The sequence below is a fragment of the Camelina sativa genome, chromosome 6, assembly GCF_030686135.1.
Source record: "Camelina sativa cultivar CO46 ecotype springtype chromosome 6, ASM3068613v1".
In the NCBI taxonomy this organism is placed as follows: domain Eukaryota; kingdom Viridiplantae; phylum Streptophyta; class Magnoliopsida; order Brassicales; family Brassicaceae; genus Camelina; species Camelina sativa.
Window position 1 is genome coordinate 5,703,581 of NC_141885.1, and position 19,114 is coordinate 5,722,694.

At 31.1% G+C, this 19,114-nt stretch overlaps 2 protein-coding genes across 4 annotated transcripts; both read right to left on the reverse strand.

Annotated features, from left to right (window-relative positions):
* Positions 1-8,023: 8,023 nt before the first annotated feature.
* On the reverse strand, positions 8,024-8,491 carry LOC147942312 (F-box protein At1g49990-like). The gene has a single exon (XM_087456010.1). It carries the CDS (start codon positions 8,489-8,491, stop codon positions 8,024-8,026), a length of 468 nt encoding a protein of 155 aa, XP_087312136.1.
* Positions 8,492-13,929: 5,438 nt separating this feature from the next.
* LOC104790508 (uncharacterized) lies at positions 13,930-16,337 on the reverse strand. 3 transcript variants are annotated; one of them, XM_010516277.3, is made up of 9 exons: positions 16,153-16,337; positions 15,881-15,998; positions 15,725-15,783; positions 15,537-15,636; positions 15,067-15,215; positions 14,853-14,960; positions 14,649-14,768; positions 14,362-14,535; positions 13,930-14,269 (listed from the first exon to the last, which is right to left on the reverse strand). In XM_010516277.3, the coding sequence occupies exons 2-9, from the start codon at positions 15,954-15,956 to the stop codon at positions 14,168-14,170; spliced, it is 888 nt and encodes a 295-aa protein (XP_010514579.1). In that variant the 5' UTR covers positions 15,957-15,998; positions 16,153-16,337; the 3' UTR covers positions 13,930-14,167. The 3 variants fall into 3 exon arrangements, with proteins under 3 accessions (XP_010514579.1, XP_010514578.1, XP_087312409.1); XM_010516276.2 differs by having other exon boundaries at positions 15,881-15,962; positions 16,153-16,300; XM_087456283.1 differs by lacking the exons at positions 15,537-15,636; positions 15,725-15,783; positions 15,881-15,998; positions 16,153-16,337 and adding an exon at positions 15,366-15,450.
* Between the last annotated feature and the right edge of the window lie 2,777 nt (positions 16,338-19,114).

The window sequence follows — 19,114 nt, forward strand, 5'->3', positions numbered from 1 at the left end:
TTATATATGTTTTTTTTTTTTTGCTCCATCATTGTATTTTCATATATATATACAATCTTGTACAAAAATTATTACCATGTACGTAATAATTATTACCATATACGTACACATAATTATACAAATCATTTTAATATTTACGTACACAAAATTATATAATTTATTACCATGTACGTACACATAACACATATGCACATGTTAATATTAATCTCGAATCATTTTTAACGGTACGATTCAAATTACAAAAAAAAGTTATGAAAATGGGTCTTAAAAGATAGAGAAAAATGAATTGTAATTAAAAGTACAAATATAAAAATAGTTATAACGTTAGAAAGAGAAAAAATGTAAAAATAAAAGAGGTTGAAGAGATAATAATAAATTTATATTATCTAATATATCATATTTTTTATTTATATTTTCTTTGTAGCTGACGAAAAAAACTAACTACCCATATATAATTACTGTATCATCTAGTTTAGTTACATGGATATTTTGGTCTAAAAAATACCTTGTGGCTATTCTATGAAAGTTGTGTTTGACTTTGTCAGAAGATAAATAAAAAACATAAAAAACATGAACAGTTGCTATTCTATTCTATGTAATTTACTCTAGAACATACTCTTAACTGGTAAATAAACGGAAGATCAATAAACGAAAATACTAATAAATGGAATACTCAAATATGTTTTTTTGCAATGCCTCGATTGTAACATTTCAAATAATAACTTTTGACCAAAAATATACAATCAATAATATTAGCTATACTTGGGTTCACTATTAACGATTAATATATAAAAATAGACATTATTTGGATTTACTTTTAGTAAAGATTTTAAATAATATTACTTTAAATATAAAATTTTGTTTCAAGTTAGCTACATTTTTAAATTATAAAATTCCAAACTAATAAATTGAAATAAATATGAATTTCAGTTTTAAATAGAAATGATTTAAATTTGAGTCTATTTAATTAAATATTTATATAGTTATGGATTAAAATTAAATATGAAATTTTCATGAGAATGTGGTAGATCTGGAAAATTCCCTTTTAAATATATATAATTTAAAAATAGTTTCTAAAATTTTCATTAATTTAGAAAAAATCGTAATGCATTTAATATTTATTTTTAATCAAAAGTTTGAATATATGTTAGATAACTATTTTTAAATTAATAACTAAATTATTAATCTATATATATAATTAGAGAGTTTCTCTCATTCTAAGCTATCCACATCAGCTTTCAGCTCAACATATTTTACTTTTTTATGCCCACAAAGCAATATCTCAACAGTCTAATGACATGTAAATTTTAAATACAAAGTTTATAATATCTCAACAGCCCAATAACATGTAAATTTAAAATACAATATTTATGTAATACCACATCTGACTTGGGTTAGACCAAATAAAAACCCCAATTAATAAATGTAAATTGTAAATTCTCTCACATGACCCAAAAAACCCCTCACAAGATGAAACGTTCTGTTCAAAAGACAAAAATCGTTCGGTTCGCTCCGGAAATCACCGTTGTTTTTTGCAGGGGTTATGATATTCTATGGATCTAGACAAAACAAACGGTAAGTTTCTCATCAACTTATTCCCACGATTAAGGTGCTTAAATGCATCACTAAAATCTGCTATCGATTGTCAATTTTTAATTTAATTTTATTGTTTCATATCCCCCATTAGATAACAAGAACGTAACATATGAGTTCTCTATTCTCTTCACCCTCTTGTAATACCCGCGAACCAAAACTCAGCATTCTGGGGGTAGATGTCGATCGATACCAAGGATAGTGTCGGTCGACACCATTAATTTCTGGTTCGACCAAATGGATTCAATTGACGATTTTGGACGGTTTGGTTTAAGGAAAACCATAAAACCGGACTATTAAGTGGGAAAAACGATCTAGGTCGTGTTTATTATTGTCTCGCCGCTGAATCAGAGAGGAAAAAAAGAGAAATGTTGTTCTTGAGTTTTTGTGAGTTTTGGTGAGATTTCAAGGCTTTCTGGGTGAGATCTTGCTGAGGGAGTGAGGATTCAAGGCTAGGAACGTGTGGGAGGCTTGCTGGGAGTGTGAGATTCATCATTGTCGGTCAGAAACTTCCTGCAAAGAGGTGAGTGCATGACCATGGCTAATCTAAGCCTTTGATTCCTTGTTCTTGCTTGATTGTTGTTGTTTTGTGTGTTTTTCTTGCTGGGATTGGTTGCTACATGTTCCTATGGACGTATATGGCTTGGTTTTTGATTATTGGGCGATTTGGAGGAGGTTGGGAGCGAGATTCGACTCTCGTCTTCGAGCGGGTCACGGTTGCAGAGGGAGTGTCGATGGACACCAAGTGGTGTCGGTCGACACCAGCAAATAGGCATCGATCGACATTATGGGGTAGTGTCGGTTGACACCAAGGCTTGTGTCGGTCGACACTTGGCTGGTGTCGGTCGACACCTCCCTTCCAGCGAGATGATGCTTGTTTTCCTGGTTTGTATGTCTTGTTTGTTGATTGTTTGGAACATCGGTATCATTGTTGCTCAGTCTCTCTCATTTTCTCAACTTGGACTCGTGGGGATTGGGGAAGAAAAGCAAGACATTGTTGTTTAACCTAAGTCAAAACGGCATCGTTTTGTTTTATGCAACCAAAAAAAATGATAATGGGTACCCGTTTAGAAATATAAAAGCCCATTTACTAGGTGGGTTTAGTTGGATAAACACATTTTATTCCATTAGATTATTTTTGATATATGGGTTTATATGGGTAAACAATTTTACACATACCCATATATTAAATGGGGGTTTTATACCCAAATATAAAACCTTGTTGTGTGTTGTCTTTGCATCTATCTGCACAACTCTACACCCTCTATTGTCGGTGTTAAAAACATATTTGTGTTTTTTTACCCAATTACCGGAAACAACAATTACCATAACTGGATCCATGAAAGAAAATGAAGAAGAATGAGGAAAATTAATAAGAATGTGTGTAATTAAGAAGTGAAGAACAAGGAGAAAAACAAGGAGAAAAACAAGGGGAATAACATGGTGAAGAAGAAGGTAAAAAACATGTAAATCCTTCTCTTTTGAACCAGTTGGAACAAGAGTCGAAGGAATGATGTTTCGTATTTCCGGAGAAGATGATGACATGGATGATGCATTCGAAGTGGCAAGTTAGCCACCAAACGAACATGTAAATAAGCCTAATTAAATCAGCCACCAAACAAAATTATAACTCAGTCGCAACATGAATACTATTACAGTAGTTAAAAAACAAAAAACGGCTGTCAAATTCAGCCGCTTAATGTCATAACTCAATTGAAAATCTGTAACACAGCCATATCGTTTAATAAGTCGGCCGTAACTGAATGATATTCTAGTAATTAATCTTTTGCTAATAAGTTAGCCGTAAAATGGCCGAGTTGTCCGATAAGTCAGCTTATGACGGCTGAGTTATAGTGCTTAAACATAACTCAGCCGTAACGACATCTCATAAGTCAGTCGTTGTTCATAACTCAGCCAACCGAAGAAAGTTAATTCAGCCATGTCAAAGTATTAATTCAGCCAAATTTTTGACAACTCAACCATCGGGTAAAAACACAGCCATAATTACGGCTGAGTTATGCTCATAACTTAGTCATATTTTACGGCTGAGTTATGCTCATAACTTATCAACTGTTTTCTCATAACTCAGCTATTTTTCATAAATCAGCCGCAACATACCAATATCATAACTCAGCCGTCATCACTGCTGTAACGCGTTACGGCTGAGTTATTTAACACACGTCAGCGATTTCTGACGTGTCAATGATATTGTTTGTAATTATGTTTCTTCCTGTAATATGATATTAATAAAAAAATTGTATGATTCTAATAATATTACCTAAAATGTATGATATCTGAGTAAATCTTTCTAACATATATTAAATAGAGTAATATAGTTGTATAATAAAGTTATTTTCGGAATGCCATTTGACGAAAAAATAGATAATACATGTTTAAGATCGATGGTATTAAAAATTTTAGAAGGCGGGAGTGGAAATAAATCTCAAACGATAGAGTTAATCTATTTACACGTAATTGCATTTTCTTAATTATAAAAATAAAATATAAAATTATTTTTATATCAATTCAATTATTTTTACATACTTAATTTTAAAAATAATAAATTTGTAATAGGTACTAAAATAACCTTAAGTATTCAGAACAACCTTGTCCTAAGTATGCACAATAATGCATTATTGTGGGTTCCCATTTGTGTGCATCATTGTGCGTTCACAGTCGCCTAACTTTAGGACAAGGTTGCTCTGAGTACCTTGTACGAAGTTGAATCTTACAACTACGGTCATGTGGGAACACATTGGTGCACCCTTATCTCCACATGTACATGGCCAAAGTGGTGGAGGAACAAATTTCAATCTGAAGTTAAAGCAATGGTAGTTGAACAAGGAGTGGTGGATTAAGACAACCTATTACATGCAAACATATTTTGAAGATGACCATTGCTAGCTAATAATCAGCGTGTTTTTGATGCATACCCTATATGTTACGGGAGTGTAGCCGACACGGTCCTCGTATAGGGTTAGAATGTGGTCACATGTATTGCAAGAAATGAATCTAGGCATGGATTTGGAGAAGTAATTATTGTCCAATGTGCAGAGCAGATGTGGAGTATATTGGTGATTAGTGGTGAGCTATCATCTTCTTATCGTGAGAACCAGATTATGTGTTTCATGATGGGTTGCTTGCTGGTTTAGTTCATGCGGTTTGATTTCTGGTCTAAGACAAGTTTGATTATGTTTTAAGTGTAGTTTAGTTTCTGTTTAAGACCCGTGTGGTTTATGTTTTAATAAGTGTGGTTTTGTAGTTTCCGTCTAGTCTCCTTACCAATAATCTAATCTTTCTTTTACTAAAAATCCATATTGTCCTTACTTTATGCAAAAACACTATAAAGTGATACGTATAGGCTATCTAAGTTAAATGGAAATAGTAATTAAAAAAGCTAATAAAACATAATTATAATTTTATGATTTGACATTTACGTAAATAAACCTTGATTCTTTGTCACTTTCCAGCCTAACTTATGAAAGCTTATTAAATTTTTTGAACGAAAACGAAACAATTAATTAGATTATAATATCATACGAATCAAAAACTAATACAAAACCTAGTCCTAAAAATAAAAGGACCCATTCAAATCTGTGGGGACGTAAATAAAACAACCTTATTTCCACATCCTATTGGGATTATGTGTAAATTAATGCAAAACATAGTCCTGAAAACAAAATGACTCATTTAAATATTTGAGACATTCGTATATTTATGTAATTTTAAAAACTTATATCCACATCCTATTGGGATTATGTGTAGATATTTTGGCTATAAAAATAAGAGTTTCATTGACAAGCCTTATTTCCACGACCTCTTTATGTTTTGTGATAGTGATGGTGTATGACTATAGATAGAATAGATATCATGGTGACAGGAAAATAATAATTCTATTACTATTTTTCAAACTATATAATAGAAAATTTATAACTAATTATTAATTAGACCATATTTAGGTTTAGAGTTTAGGGTTTAGAGATCCATAGAAGTGAACATTTTTATTCATCTCCATATAAAATAATGAAACAAAATATGTATACAATATTACAAAATTAAAAATTCAAACCGCTCTTTTATAAACCAAACTGACAGATAATTTCGTTTTAATTGTAAAATCTAAATTCTAACCACCTAATTTGTAAACCCAAACCGATATATCGTTCTAAGGGGGAGGTATTGGTTTAGGATTTAGAAAGAATTTTAATGACTTTAAAAGTTAGGTAAAATATGTTGTTATTCAATCAAGACTTTTAAAAACTCTTTAAAAATTTGGTGTTATTGATTGTGGATTTGTAAAAAGTTATCTAAAATCTTGATAAATCTAGTGTTATTGGATTAAGAGTTTTATAAAGTCATTAAAAGTTTTATGTTATTATTCAAGTAAAACAAAAGAATCTTGGATTATTAATGAATTCAAATTTTATGTTATTGGTTTAGGATTTTATATCATTTCCTTAATAACAAAAGTCATGAAAACTCTTTCATCAAATAGAAAGATTTTACAAGATTAGAAAAAACAAATCATCAGGATTTTAAAAAACTTTCTAAACAATCTCTTAGAATATTTCATTTTTAACTTTCAATTTTCTATTATTCTAACAATCAACAAGAACATAAAGTCATTAAAATTCTTTCTAAATCCTAAACCAATACCTCCCCCTAATTATAAAATTTATATCCTAACCACTTCATTTGTAAACCCAAACCGACATATAATTGCAAATCTAAATCCTAACCACCTTATTTGTAAACCCATACCGACATATAATTTCATTTTAATTATAAAATCTAAACACTAATCACCTCATTTGTAAATCCAAACCGTTATGTAATTTTGTTCTAATTGTAAAATCAAAACTCTAACCATCTCATTCGTAAACCCAAACCGACATATAATTTTGTTATAATTGTAAATCTAAATCCTAACCACCTCATTTGTAAATCTAAACCGACATATAATTTTGTTTTAATTGTAAAATATAAACTCTAATCACTTCATTTGTAAACCCAAACCGACAAATGTAAGCCAAGCCAATATTTAAAAGTATACCTATGCGTGAACTTAAGTATTTTTCTTATTAATTCTGATTCATCTTAACTATGGCTAAGACTAAGAGGCAGCAAAATTATATCAAAAACAATATGTATGTTCAGCATATATATATATATATATATATATATATTTATATAAATAATAATTTAAAAAAATCTAACAAAACATAAATTAGTAATTTTATGATTTGAGATTTACCTAACTAAATCTTGATTCTTTCTCACTTTCCAGCCTAACTTATATATTCACAACGAAACAATTATTTAGATTTTATATCATACAAATCCACCAAACTGCAATAAATTAAACCAACCTAGTCCTAAAACCAAAAGGACTCATTTAAAGAATTCTGTGGGGGAAGTAATTAAACCAACCTTATTTCCACATCCTATTGGGATTTTGTAAATTAATGCAAAACCTAATCATAAAAACAAAAGCACTCATTTAAAAATGAAAATTTTTTGGGTTCACCCCTAGGAGTTAACCTCTTTTATTCACCTCCTCTTAATTAACCAATCAAAATACAACAAAACGCCATGTCATATCATATTTATCAAATAAATCAAAATATAATAAAAAGACAAAACAAATTAAGTACACAAATTCTATAGATTATTTATTAAGAAAATTATGTCGGTTAGGTTTATAAAGAAGAATTAGAGTTTAAATTTTATAATTAAAAAAAGTATGTGTCGGTTTGAGTTTACAAAAAAGTGGTTAGGATTTAGATTTTACAATTAAACGAAATTATATGTCAGTTTAGATTTAAAGAAGAGTTTAGGGTTTAGATTTTATTATTAAACAAAATTATATGTCGGTTTGGTTCATAAAAAAGTGGTTAGGGTTTAAGGTTTAGATTTTAAAATTTTAAAAATTTATATGTTGGTTTGACTTTATAAAAAAGTGGTTAGGGTTTAGATTTTACAAGTAAACAAAAAAAAAATAAAAAATTAGATTTTAAGATTTTTAAAATTTGAAAAATTTGAAAAAAAATAGATTTTAGGATAGCTAGTGTTGGTCGGTTAGTACTACAATGGATCAAGGTGGACAAGGAATGGAGCCAAGTCGTTGTGGAAGCACGAACTGATGAAAGAAACAAGGTTCATAGTCTGCAAATTCCATGGTCTTGTGCTTCCAGTCTTTTTGGAGTTGGAACTTTTTTGTGCGGAGATTACCTATAACAAGACGTGCATGTGTTTGGAAAAAATTAGTTTGGCAGGTGACGAGGTAAACGATCTCTTTATCAAAAGGATGCATTGCCACTGGAACACATCCGAGGCAGAGTTCAAGGCCAGGCCTTAGGTTCCACAGAAACTCCCAAGATTCCTTGGAGGATGAGCCACTCGTATACTTCTTGAGTCTCCAAATTTTAAGCTACTGTGTTGGTTTCCCGGTATCAGTGTTTATATACATGAGCGAACCACATGAGATAGTGAGAGTGGCTTCGTCCCCATGCCATAGGGGCTTCAGAGTCCCCTTAGCTGAGCGCTGAGGTAAATCTATGACAACACAAAGCTCACTAGGACCATAAAAATCATAAGCAAAGATTAATTGACTTGCACGGCATATCCAATGAAGATAACCATTAAAATTAATGGGATTGGATGGGAGGATGCTGGAGATGGGACGTTGGGTTGGGACGTGGCGGTAGGTCCAGCTTTTCGAATCAGACGAATATATCTGAAAGCAAAGCCTATCTCTTTCCATTACTCTCACCCCTAAGACAGGGACTCCATACCGGACCACCTTGTAACCCACGTTGTTCATGTTTGTTACAATTGCGGCGCCTTGGAACTCATCCTGACGAGAAGAATAAGGAGGAGGATGACGGATTTTGATCATTTAAATTTCTATCATATTTATAAACTATCAAATGGGAAAAAAAATCGCGAAAATGAATTAAAATATCGTGAAGTAGAATAACCTAAATAGAGATATAAAAAGGATAAACCCCAAAACGTTATACCAGTTGGGTTAAAAATCTTTTGACCTTATAAAAACTCCTTCCGCGAGATTTACAGGAGTAAATAGTTCCACATACTTGAATTGAAGACATGATTATAATATCGATTTTTGTTTGGACCGTAACCCGCTTTTCGATTAGTTACGATTATCCTTTTTTTTTTAAAACATATACTCGAAATTAGAGTCAAAATTAGGTCTGGGCAAAATATTTGGATCCAAAAATCTGATCTGAATTCGATCCGACAAATCTGATCCAAACCCGTATCCAAAATTTAAGAATATCGCAACGGGTTCCAAATCTCTAAATCTGAAAACTCGAACCCAAACACAATCCAAACGGGTATCCAAATATATCCGATCCAAACCCAAAGTCTAGAAATACCCGAACAGATCCTATACTTCTAAACCCAAAAATCCAAAATATCCAATCCAAACTCGAACGGTACCCGAACGCCTGGGCGTAGTGAAAATTAGGCTTGAACATTCATTTAACTGTTTGGTTTTGGTTCGCTTTCATATATTTTTGAAGTTTTGGTTTGGTTTGGTTATTTAGTAGATAACCATAACTAACCAAAGTTAACCAAATATAGCAAAAAAAAAATAGTTTTCGTGTAGGTGTATGTTCAAACCTGCCATGTTGCACTCGCCCTGCAACAGATTTAAATTTTTTTAAACCTGCATAAAACCATCATCTGCCATGCCTGACTTTATATGATTACTGACGTTTTACTAAATCAGTTTCTCTTAATTTTTTTGAACAATATCACTCTTATAATTTATAAAATATATTTAAAGCCAAAAAATTCTTAGGGAAACTTAAATTTTAATAATTAATTTACATATATTGTAAACTATATAACATGTTAATACTGTATATAAGATACTTTTGTAATTAGTTGTTAAATATTTTTCAAAAAATAGAAATAACTTATAAACCTTCGGATTTGTGAACCATCATGATAATATCATACAAACTAAAAACCCTTAGTCACATCTATTAAGCGAGTTTTGGTTTTTTTGATAAGCCAAAATATAGATACTAATAAACCTGCAATACATTACAACAATTTTTTTTGGTTAAAACATAATTTATTACTGTTAAAACCTTAGCATTGTTTATAAGTGATGATCTACTTACTTTTCAGTGATATTGCTTGTAGGAATGCAGAATCTTCACTTGGATGCACATGCACTCACTGGTTTGAAAAAGCTTCACATCAACAAGGTTAGTGATTTGATTCGGAGCTGCTTATAACGTTTTATGAACTTTTAGGTTTTATGACCTTTTTATAAGCTAAAGAGAGTCGGTAGAAATTTTAGATTTGGTAAAATGAAATCTAAAATATTTATTTACAAATTAAAATTTTAATCAAATATTCGTGGAATATGCTAAATTTTAAACGATGAGAAATTTTAGTGAAGATCACGTTTGGATAGTATCCATATTGTTTTCGTACTATATGCATAAACTAATTATATATGGTAATATGATAATTATTTTCAAACATAAATTCTTAACTTAAAAGTATCCATATTCCGTTGTTCTATATTTTGAAAGTTTTGAATGATGATTCAGAGATTATGGAGATGATAGAGTCTGATTTTGTTAATTTTGGAAAGGTTTAAGTTTAGGGTTTTTAATATTCTTGATTTGGGATTTTAATATAATGGTTAATGATTGATATTTTATTTAAAGACTGGTTATCTAGTAATCAGTTTTTTTGGGTTTTAATGTCAAAGAGTGTTAATATGGTTGTTTCCTAATTTTCTGTAATACAGTATTTATTATGATAAATTCGCAGGTATAAGAGGAAAAATATGTTTGGATACACTTGTATCTTACACACGATCCGAATAAGGTAATACCAGGTCATTGAAGATCCGCATGTTTTTGTTCAGTTAGTTTACCTCTTTGCCCTTGATTTGGTTTTTTTTTGTTTTCGTTTTCTGTTTTCGTGGGGGTATGTAATGGAGTTTTTGTAAAGTTTTTTTTTCTGCTTTTATACTCCCCAACTAGATTAGGACCCGCGGTACACCGTGGAACAAATTATATATAACTAAAACATTTAAATTATAAGTTATATTTATAAGTTTAAACCATATAATACTGAAATATAATTTATTTATACATAATATTTATTAATCAATTTAATTAGATATGTCTATTCTCGGATACCGATAGTGTTAACAAAATAATGAGTGATGTTTTACTCGTTTATCACCAAATTAATGATATTTTAAATTTATATAAATATCAACAAAACTCGTCCCGCTATATAACTCCATCCCGAGATATTTTACCTCGCACTATATAATCTTAATTTTTAATATTTCTTGTTTTGTATTGTAAATATTAGATTGAGTTGATATGTTATTTATAATGGTTGTAACCATTTACATTTTATAAGATTGGCGCTTCTTATAAAGTTTAAATATTTATAATACTTAGAATTCTTAAAACAGTTTAGTATTTCTCATATTTGAAGTTTTGTAAAAGTTTAAATATATTATTAATATATTAAAGGTCTTCTAACTTTTTTCAAGAGTTGAAATATTTATAAAATTTAAATATTTATTATGTTTGAAACTTCATAAACGTTTAAATATTATTAATATTTTTAACATTTTATACAGTTTAACTTTCTAAAAAATAAAAATATTTATAATATTTATACTTTTCATATAATATTTAACTTTTTAAAAGTTTTAGATATTTATAATATTAAACTTTTAAAAAATCTTTAAAATAAAGAACCGGAATAAACCAAAAAAAATCTTTTAAGTTTGAATGTCTGATAAATCAAGTTTTCTACTTATTTGTATAATGAATCATTTTGGTCTATAATATGACTCTGTACTATTGCCCAATTTTTTTTAGGCGATGTGGGATATTCTACCCGTTTTTTTTATTCATCTATTGAGTAATATATGTCCATTTTTAAAAATTTGCAGGAAAAAATCACAATTTTTATTAACTAAATGTATTATAGAATAATTCAAAATAATTTAAATAGAAATTCAAATAAAAATAAAAGGGAATCAGATATTTATGTTTGAATGAAGTATAAAGATTTCCTTATTTTTTTAAATCTTACCTAAAAATAACTTTGAAAGTTTTGGTAACTAATATTAAAGTCAATGCATTAAATGTAAAAATTTTCCGAAAAGTATTTTTGAGCAAAAACTGCTGCAAAAATACTAGTACAAATATGAGTTGAGAAGAAAAAAATATATTGATCAATAATAAAATGATATGATATTTTATATTAATTATCTCCTAAGTATTGATCCAATAAAAAAGAAAAAATCCATAATCTGGAATCTTACATTCATTCAGGCATAATTGAGGGTAGGGATATTACCGACAAAACTATATTTATATTTAAGAGATAACTAGTATTAAATCGAGGTCGTAAAAAGGAGTAAGCTTCTTAGCAACCTCTCCCTTTCGAGATCAAAGTTAATATTGTAAAAACTATTGGCGAAAGTAAGTATCAATATTTCATTCTCTTTTTATTTATATTTTTTAGTAATTAATAAAGTTTTTGGTTTTTTATATAACATTAGAGTCTGCTGATTATGGTGAAAAGAGGTCACGTGTTCCACTAGATTGTATTCATTTGAAGATTATAACCTGGATGATTAAATTTGATCCTCTTTTCCGGCTTTCCCTCTTTTACAAGTACTAGTTATGAAGAAATTCTCGTTATTTGTAGTGGACTTGCGAAAGAATATATAAAGCTTGAAATGAAATGAAAAGGTAAACCTTGTTTTAAAAATCGGCGGCCGATTCCTCGTCGGAAAGTTGCTCGGTGGTGCCAGGGTGCCGGGATTATGCTGTAATCGGATGAAAAATTGGAAAGTTCAAAAAAAATAACTGTTTTTCTCCTTTAAACTTAAGAAATCGAATGTTTGAAGTAGATCTATTAATTTTGGGTTCAATTTAAAGAAAAAAGAAAGAAGAAAGCGAACCAAATGAAGGAAAAAAACCAGCCGTCATCTAGGTTTGCAGAATTAGAAGGAAGAAGATGATATGGAAATGACGTTTGTACCGTTTATTAATAAAGAACTTTAAAAAGTAGCAGAAAATGGGTTACAGGAGTCGAACTTGGACTTTTAATGAATCAAAAACTGCTGAAACCACTACACCATTCTAAATGTGGTTGATATCTACACAAATAAATAATATATATAAGTAAACTAATAAAAAACCTTAAAACTAAGCTCCGATTAATTTCCGTTTAATCCCCGATTTTTCGTTAGTCGTTAGGCCCATCCTGACTGCTCACCTAGCGCCTAGTAATTTTTAAAAACTATCTACCTAAGTTAATTTACCTTTATAAATGGCTGGTGATACTTTTTTGATATTAGTAGTAAAGTTATTAAGTTAAAATGTTTGTTTTTTTCGGTACAGTATGTGGACTCATTTAGCACTTTATGTGTGCCATCTATATTATTCACATGAATGGTCGCATTTTACCCTCCGAATAACTACTGTTATCTATATGGAACATAAACATAAGAAAAAAAATTAATTAAAAGATGGAAAACAAAGTAATAATAATTATATTAAAAATTATCTCTTTACCCTTTATTAAAGTTTTCGAAAGCTACCTCCTCTTTAGTTGGGAAAGTTGGGATAGAAAACATTTTCGTCACTATTTATGTAGTATTGTAGTCTTTCTCTTAAATATATCTCTGATCTTATGGCTTCATAAGTAGAATGAGGCTTCAAGCAATCTACAAACAAAGGGGGCTCATTATATAATAGATAGCTAAGATCAAATCTATTCACCAAGAAAAAAATGATTTCTTTTTTAAATAATAATTATCTCCTAAATATTGATCCATTGAGAAAAGAAAAATCCAAATTCCAGAATCTTACCTTCGTTCACGGAAAACATTGAGAATTGGAGATGTAAATCTTTCAAATCGGGATATTACTAGGGAGGCTATCTTTACATTTAAAAGATAATTAGTATTAAATCGGGGAACATCAAAAGAAATAAGTTTTTAGCGACCTCGCTCTTTCTATGAAAATAATAAATTAATATTGTAAAACCTATATTGGGCAGATTAATATTGTAGGATCTTTTAATATTTAAGAATTTCTTGAATCATATTGTTGATTTACATTTGGTTGACACAAAACTCCAAATCAAAAGGAACAGAGATTGCGGCCTTTGCATTAATAGAATAGAGTTTTATATCGATTTTGGATGCGGTTTTGTTGTTGAGTTTTCTTTGGAAGCGTAGCACATTGTCAGAGACAATCTTTATCAAAATTAATTTACGTAATACATTTTGATAGAAGATTTCTTTCGACATCAAAAAACACTTTTCAGAATCACTAAATGCCCAAGTAATTGAACGTCTAAAACACATAGAAATAGTATACCATTCATTATTTAAAAACTCAATCATGCTAACAAACCAGTGTGATAATAACCATAGGAGGCCTCTAAACCAAAATAAAATTGCCGGTACAGAAACTACATGCTGTGATCTAGTCCACAACATCACGGGACATCACAATGCTACATGCAGCTCTCTTTAACGGTTTATAGGAGTGTGCATGCGCTCAACGATCTTATCCACAGCATCACGGGACATCACAAGCGTATCATGCAGCAGAATGCTATAAACATTTAGCCCCTGCAAAGCGTTATATAAACAAGGTTCAAGATTCGCTAATCCAATAAAGTCGAGGAACCGCAAGGTTTGATATGTGATTATCTATAACTTACTATTGATGGAATTATGTTGACATAATGTAGATTCTGGGTGGCTAGCTTCAGCTTTTCATCAATAGGACCACCTTCTACAACAAGGACTTTCTTTGTCTTCTCCATCTGATTGTAATAATTCACAATGTTCTTTGTTTTATGCGTAGGCAATGCCAAATCATCAAACACGAGGAGCTGCATAAATTTCCCCAACCATCAGATACAATAAGACCAGTTTAATAACAAAGGCACAGTTATGATGGACGATCAAGAGCACAAGTTCTGATTAAGAAGAGAAAGAGACTGACTTTTCCTTCTGCGGCTCGAGCTGTCAATGCTATTTTCAGTCCAAGCCGTCGGACCTGCTTATTCATCTTTATCGCATGGCTTCTCGGTTTGGGTCCATGCATCACACAACCACCTCGGAACTAAGGGTTCAATAAAGTTCAATCAGAGAGCTAGCTATATATGATGGCAAGAAACCTTAAAAAAATAAAAGTAAAGTTATTTACCTGCGGACCACGCAGTGTACCATGTCTAGCTCGACCTGTACCCTTCTGATTCCATGGCTTTCTACCAGTTCCACTAACTTCACTCAATGTTTTGGTCGAATGAGTTCCCTAAATATCAACCAACAAAGTGAGTGTCACACACACACACACTTATTGATTGTTTGCTTATACGACTGACTAAATAAAGGCACTGTGAGATAACTGAATTAGTTACCTGCTGGCGTTTAGCAAGCTGCCATCGCACGACATTGTGAATGATATCTTTCCTTATTGGAACATCAAAGACATCACCTGCTAACACCATGAAACCCTTGTCCTCGTTCTGAAAATTTGTCACCGGAATGACCAAGTCTTGGTATTGTCCTACGGAAAGTATCAATACCAGAACCAGTCAACACACATGTTCAGAAGTTTTAAAAAGAGAGAAGCAATAAGGAAAAAGATCATCGTTCAGAAATTTTAAACACGTCTCAAGCACAATCACAAAACAGAGAGAAACACTGGCAACCAAACCTAAGTTAAACCTTCACGTAATGAGGCCTGGAACTCCTCTCAAACCATAAAGTAACTACATTTCTCCAACATAAATTCCCATAAACTGTACAAAATTCTCAGTAAAAAGCATATGAAAGATACAGAGTTATGGAATTAGCTTGAAAACGAAACAACATAGACAGACGATACCTATGGTTCGGTCTGGTGTAAGTAAATCAGAAGGAAACGTATCATCAGGAGTCAAAATAGAAGTCGAGAGCTTCCGGTTGGAAAATAAAGCCATTCCATTCTGCAATTGATTTAACAGAGATGAAACCCAGACAACTGAAACATACTCAGGAAGATGACAACTCAAGAGTACTAACTAAGTAGATGACCTTGAGATCACTACTAGTAAGAGAAGCTAAACCATTTCCAGATGTATTCACGGGTAAATCTGTTCACAGAGAAACAATCAAAGAGATCAAGGAAACAAAAACATAAAAATCACATTTTGACACTGAGTGAAGAAGATGAGATAAAAAAAAAAATACTTGGTGAAGAGACTCGTCCTAGAGCTGTTAAGGATCCCAAAGTGCGAAAGATCCTTCTTGAGATTGAAGCAGCCATAAATCTCTGAAGCAATAAATAAAAAGAACCCTTAGCTGCTTTCTACAACACGAAAACCCAATTTCTATCAAAGGCTGCTGATTCGAGCGATATTAATATAGAAGAGAGAAAGAAGTCAGATTCGATGGATCCAAAATTCTTAATGCAACTCATCTTTTGATTAATAAACAAGACCTGAAGGACATTGAAGTAGTACCTATGGATTATCCGGTGGTAAGACGGTCGTGGAGATGCGGCGGCGGTTTTTGCGACTGAGAGAGTTAGTAGGGGGTGAAGAAGAAGGTTACGAGGTTTAAATCGTATGTATATTACTGTTTAGGAGTCAGAGTCCTTTTGTTTTTCTTAATTGTGCTGTCACATTTTAGATATGACAAATACCCCCCCCCCCCAATCTCCAGGCCAATTTTAATATTTTATTGTCAATTGCACCTTTACTTTGAAAAATAACAAATAACCTCCTATACAAAACAAACTCAAAATATTTGCAAAAAATTGGCAATTATATCACCAATCAAAAACTCTAAGCCATGAATTTTCATTTTTTCATTACAAGTTTATTCATCGTTCTTGAATAATCTTTTCACATAGTCTATAATAAGATGTTATCCTAATCATAGATTTTTAGATATGAGAAATACCCCCCTAATCTCCAGGCCAATTTTAATATTTTACTGTCAATTGCACCTTTAATTTGAAAAGTAACAAATAACCTCCTATACAAAACAAACTCAAAATATTTGCAAAAAATTGGCAATTATATCACCAATCAAAAACTCTAAGCCATGAATTTTCATTTTTTCATTACAAGTTTATTCATCGTTCTTGAATAATCTTTTCCCGTAGTCTATAATAAGATGTTATCCTAATCATAGATTTTTCAAACATAATCCAATATTTGATTGAAGTAGCCAAATAAGATAGGTGTTAGCAGATTGGCATTAAAGGGTGCTTCTTCATTAGTCAATATAAGACTTGAAGATGCATTTAAATATCTGTAAAGGCCGAAGAAGTATATGAAGTCAACTAGTGTGGTAGCTACAAGAGTATTAAAGAGTAACAATTGTTGCTTTTATAATCTGTTTTGAGTTATTTTGTTTCTTATTTATTTGGTTAATTGCTTGTTGAGGAAGCAAGTGAATAGGTGTGTCGTATTTCCAGGATTGAGCCAAACCAGGATTGAGGAAGCCTAGTTGAACAAATTATTAAAGCAAAGGAGATATGGATCGAACAAGATAACAAGAGTAGAACCCAAATCTTAATTCTAAAACATAACTTTTCTTCCTTTTTGTGCTACAAAATCGTTAACCAAACTCTCCAAGTCAACACTCTTAAGCAGCTCCCTTTCGATAGACAAGATAGCCAAGTCACTTACTCTCTCTTGTCAATGGCGGATCTAGAAATATTTTTCTAGGAGGTCAAAATATTAAATAAATTTTCATTTGTTCCAAAATATTAATGTTATTTTTTAAAATTTAAATTATAAGAGTTTTACGTTTTAATTTTATTTTAAAAATAAAAATCAAACAGTGTAAAAAGACTATAATTTTTTTTTAAAACTAAAAGAAATAAAGTACGGTATTATGAACAAAAATCAATTAAAAGTGTACTAAGTAAGACTCGAACCCATGTTGGAAAGGGATTTGAGGGGATCAATAAAGAGAATTTTAACCAATTATGCCGAAAAATCCATAAGAAACCAGCTTACAAATTTTTGTTTTTAACATTTAACGGGGGGTCATCTGACCCCCTTCCTCTTCACGTAGATCCGCCCTTGTCTCTTGTGACATACTCGAATGAAGATAAGATTTTATCAACTTCAGCTTTGAAAAGCTTCTCTCAACAGATGCAACTGAAACTGGAATCGTCATCAAGATTCGATAAGCGATCCATGCATTAAAATAACAATCTTCAACCTGTTTCAAGAAGTCTAACACTTGAATTGGTTTCTTAGTTTCTGCTGGTAAAGCTTCTCTTAGAATCTTTAGTTCACAAAACATATATCCGAAAGTTTCCCATGAGTTAGATAATTCTCAAGATTGGTACAAGATGCCATCAAACTTTCATCACTCGCTGACTGCAATTTCTTCAAATCAAATAAAAAGCCAAATATTTGGATGGATTGATTGGAGAAGTGAGAACTGAGTCTCTCTTCTCGATTTTTCTAGAACTATCTTTGCTTATTATTATTTATAAATTAAGTAAATAAAACAAATAAATAAATATTTGCTATACACAAAGCGTTTTTTGAGATAATCCACAGGATAATTGGTAAACATGTAAAGAAAAACGGTCCATAAGTTAATTATTAAAAATGCATGTGGACTGGTTTTGAAGCAGAAATCAAAACCAGTCCACATACATTTTCGATAATAAAGATCTCAAGGAACACTCACCGGTCACAAGATAGACGACGACGACTAATCAAGGACGAGGTTCAGTGAAGGTTTACTCATGAGACTTCTGAATCAGGTCATTCCGAGACGGGTCAGGTCTTTTTTGGGTCATCAAGTTTTTTTAAATAAGCCCATAAGTCAAAGACTTAGTTTTGGGCATGTTTCCATTATTTTTGGTTTTATTATCATTACTTGTATTTTATTTTCCATCTAAACCTTAACTCAATTTGATCTTTTGCTCTAAATTTTTGATCAAACTTTTGATTTTTCATATGTTTTTGTAGCATTCAAATGTATATAGATTTTTTTTTCGAATATTGCAGATCAGTGAAGCAAAATATGCTTTGTATTATGGCCATGGTCATCTCATATAGTTTACTAGTCTTATATAGAGTTGACATGACTATGTTTGGAATAAAATTGTGTATATGAATAAAACAAAGATGTGCGTCAATGTACACGATCGAGCTACAAACTCCAACAGATTAACGCGTAAAAACAAAGAAACGAGGAAACAGTTCACAATTTTTCATATTAACCAAAAAAACAAAATAATCAACTTAAGTATACGAGAAGAAGAGAGTCCTTGTCACTGATCTCTGCTTCTTGAACTCTTGAAGCACAACCTGAGGTAGAAAAAAAAAGAAATAAACGCATCAGATTTAGAAAACTATGAGTATAGGAAACGCGCACGGAAATGATGATCGGAGTTTTCCTCTTCTCACCATTTTCTCTGTAAAAATGATTCGCCGTCACAGTAATCTC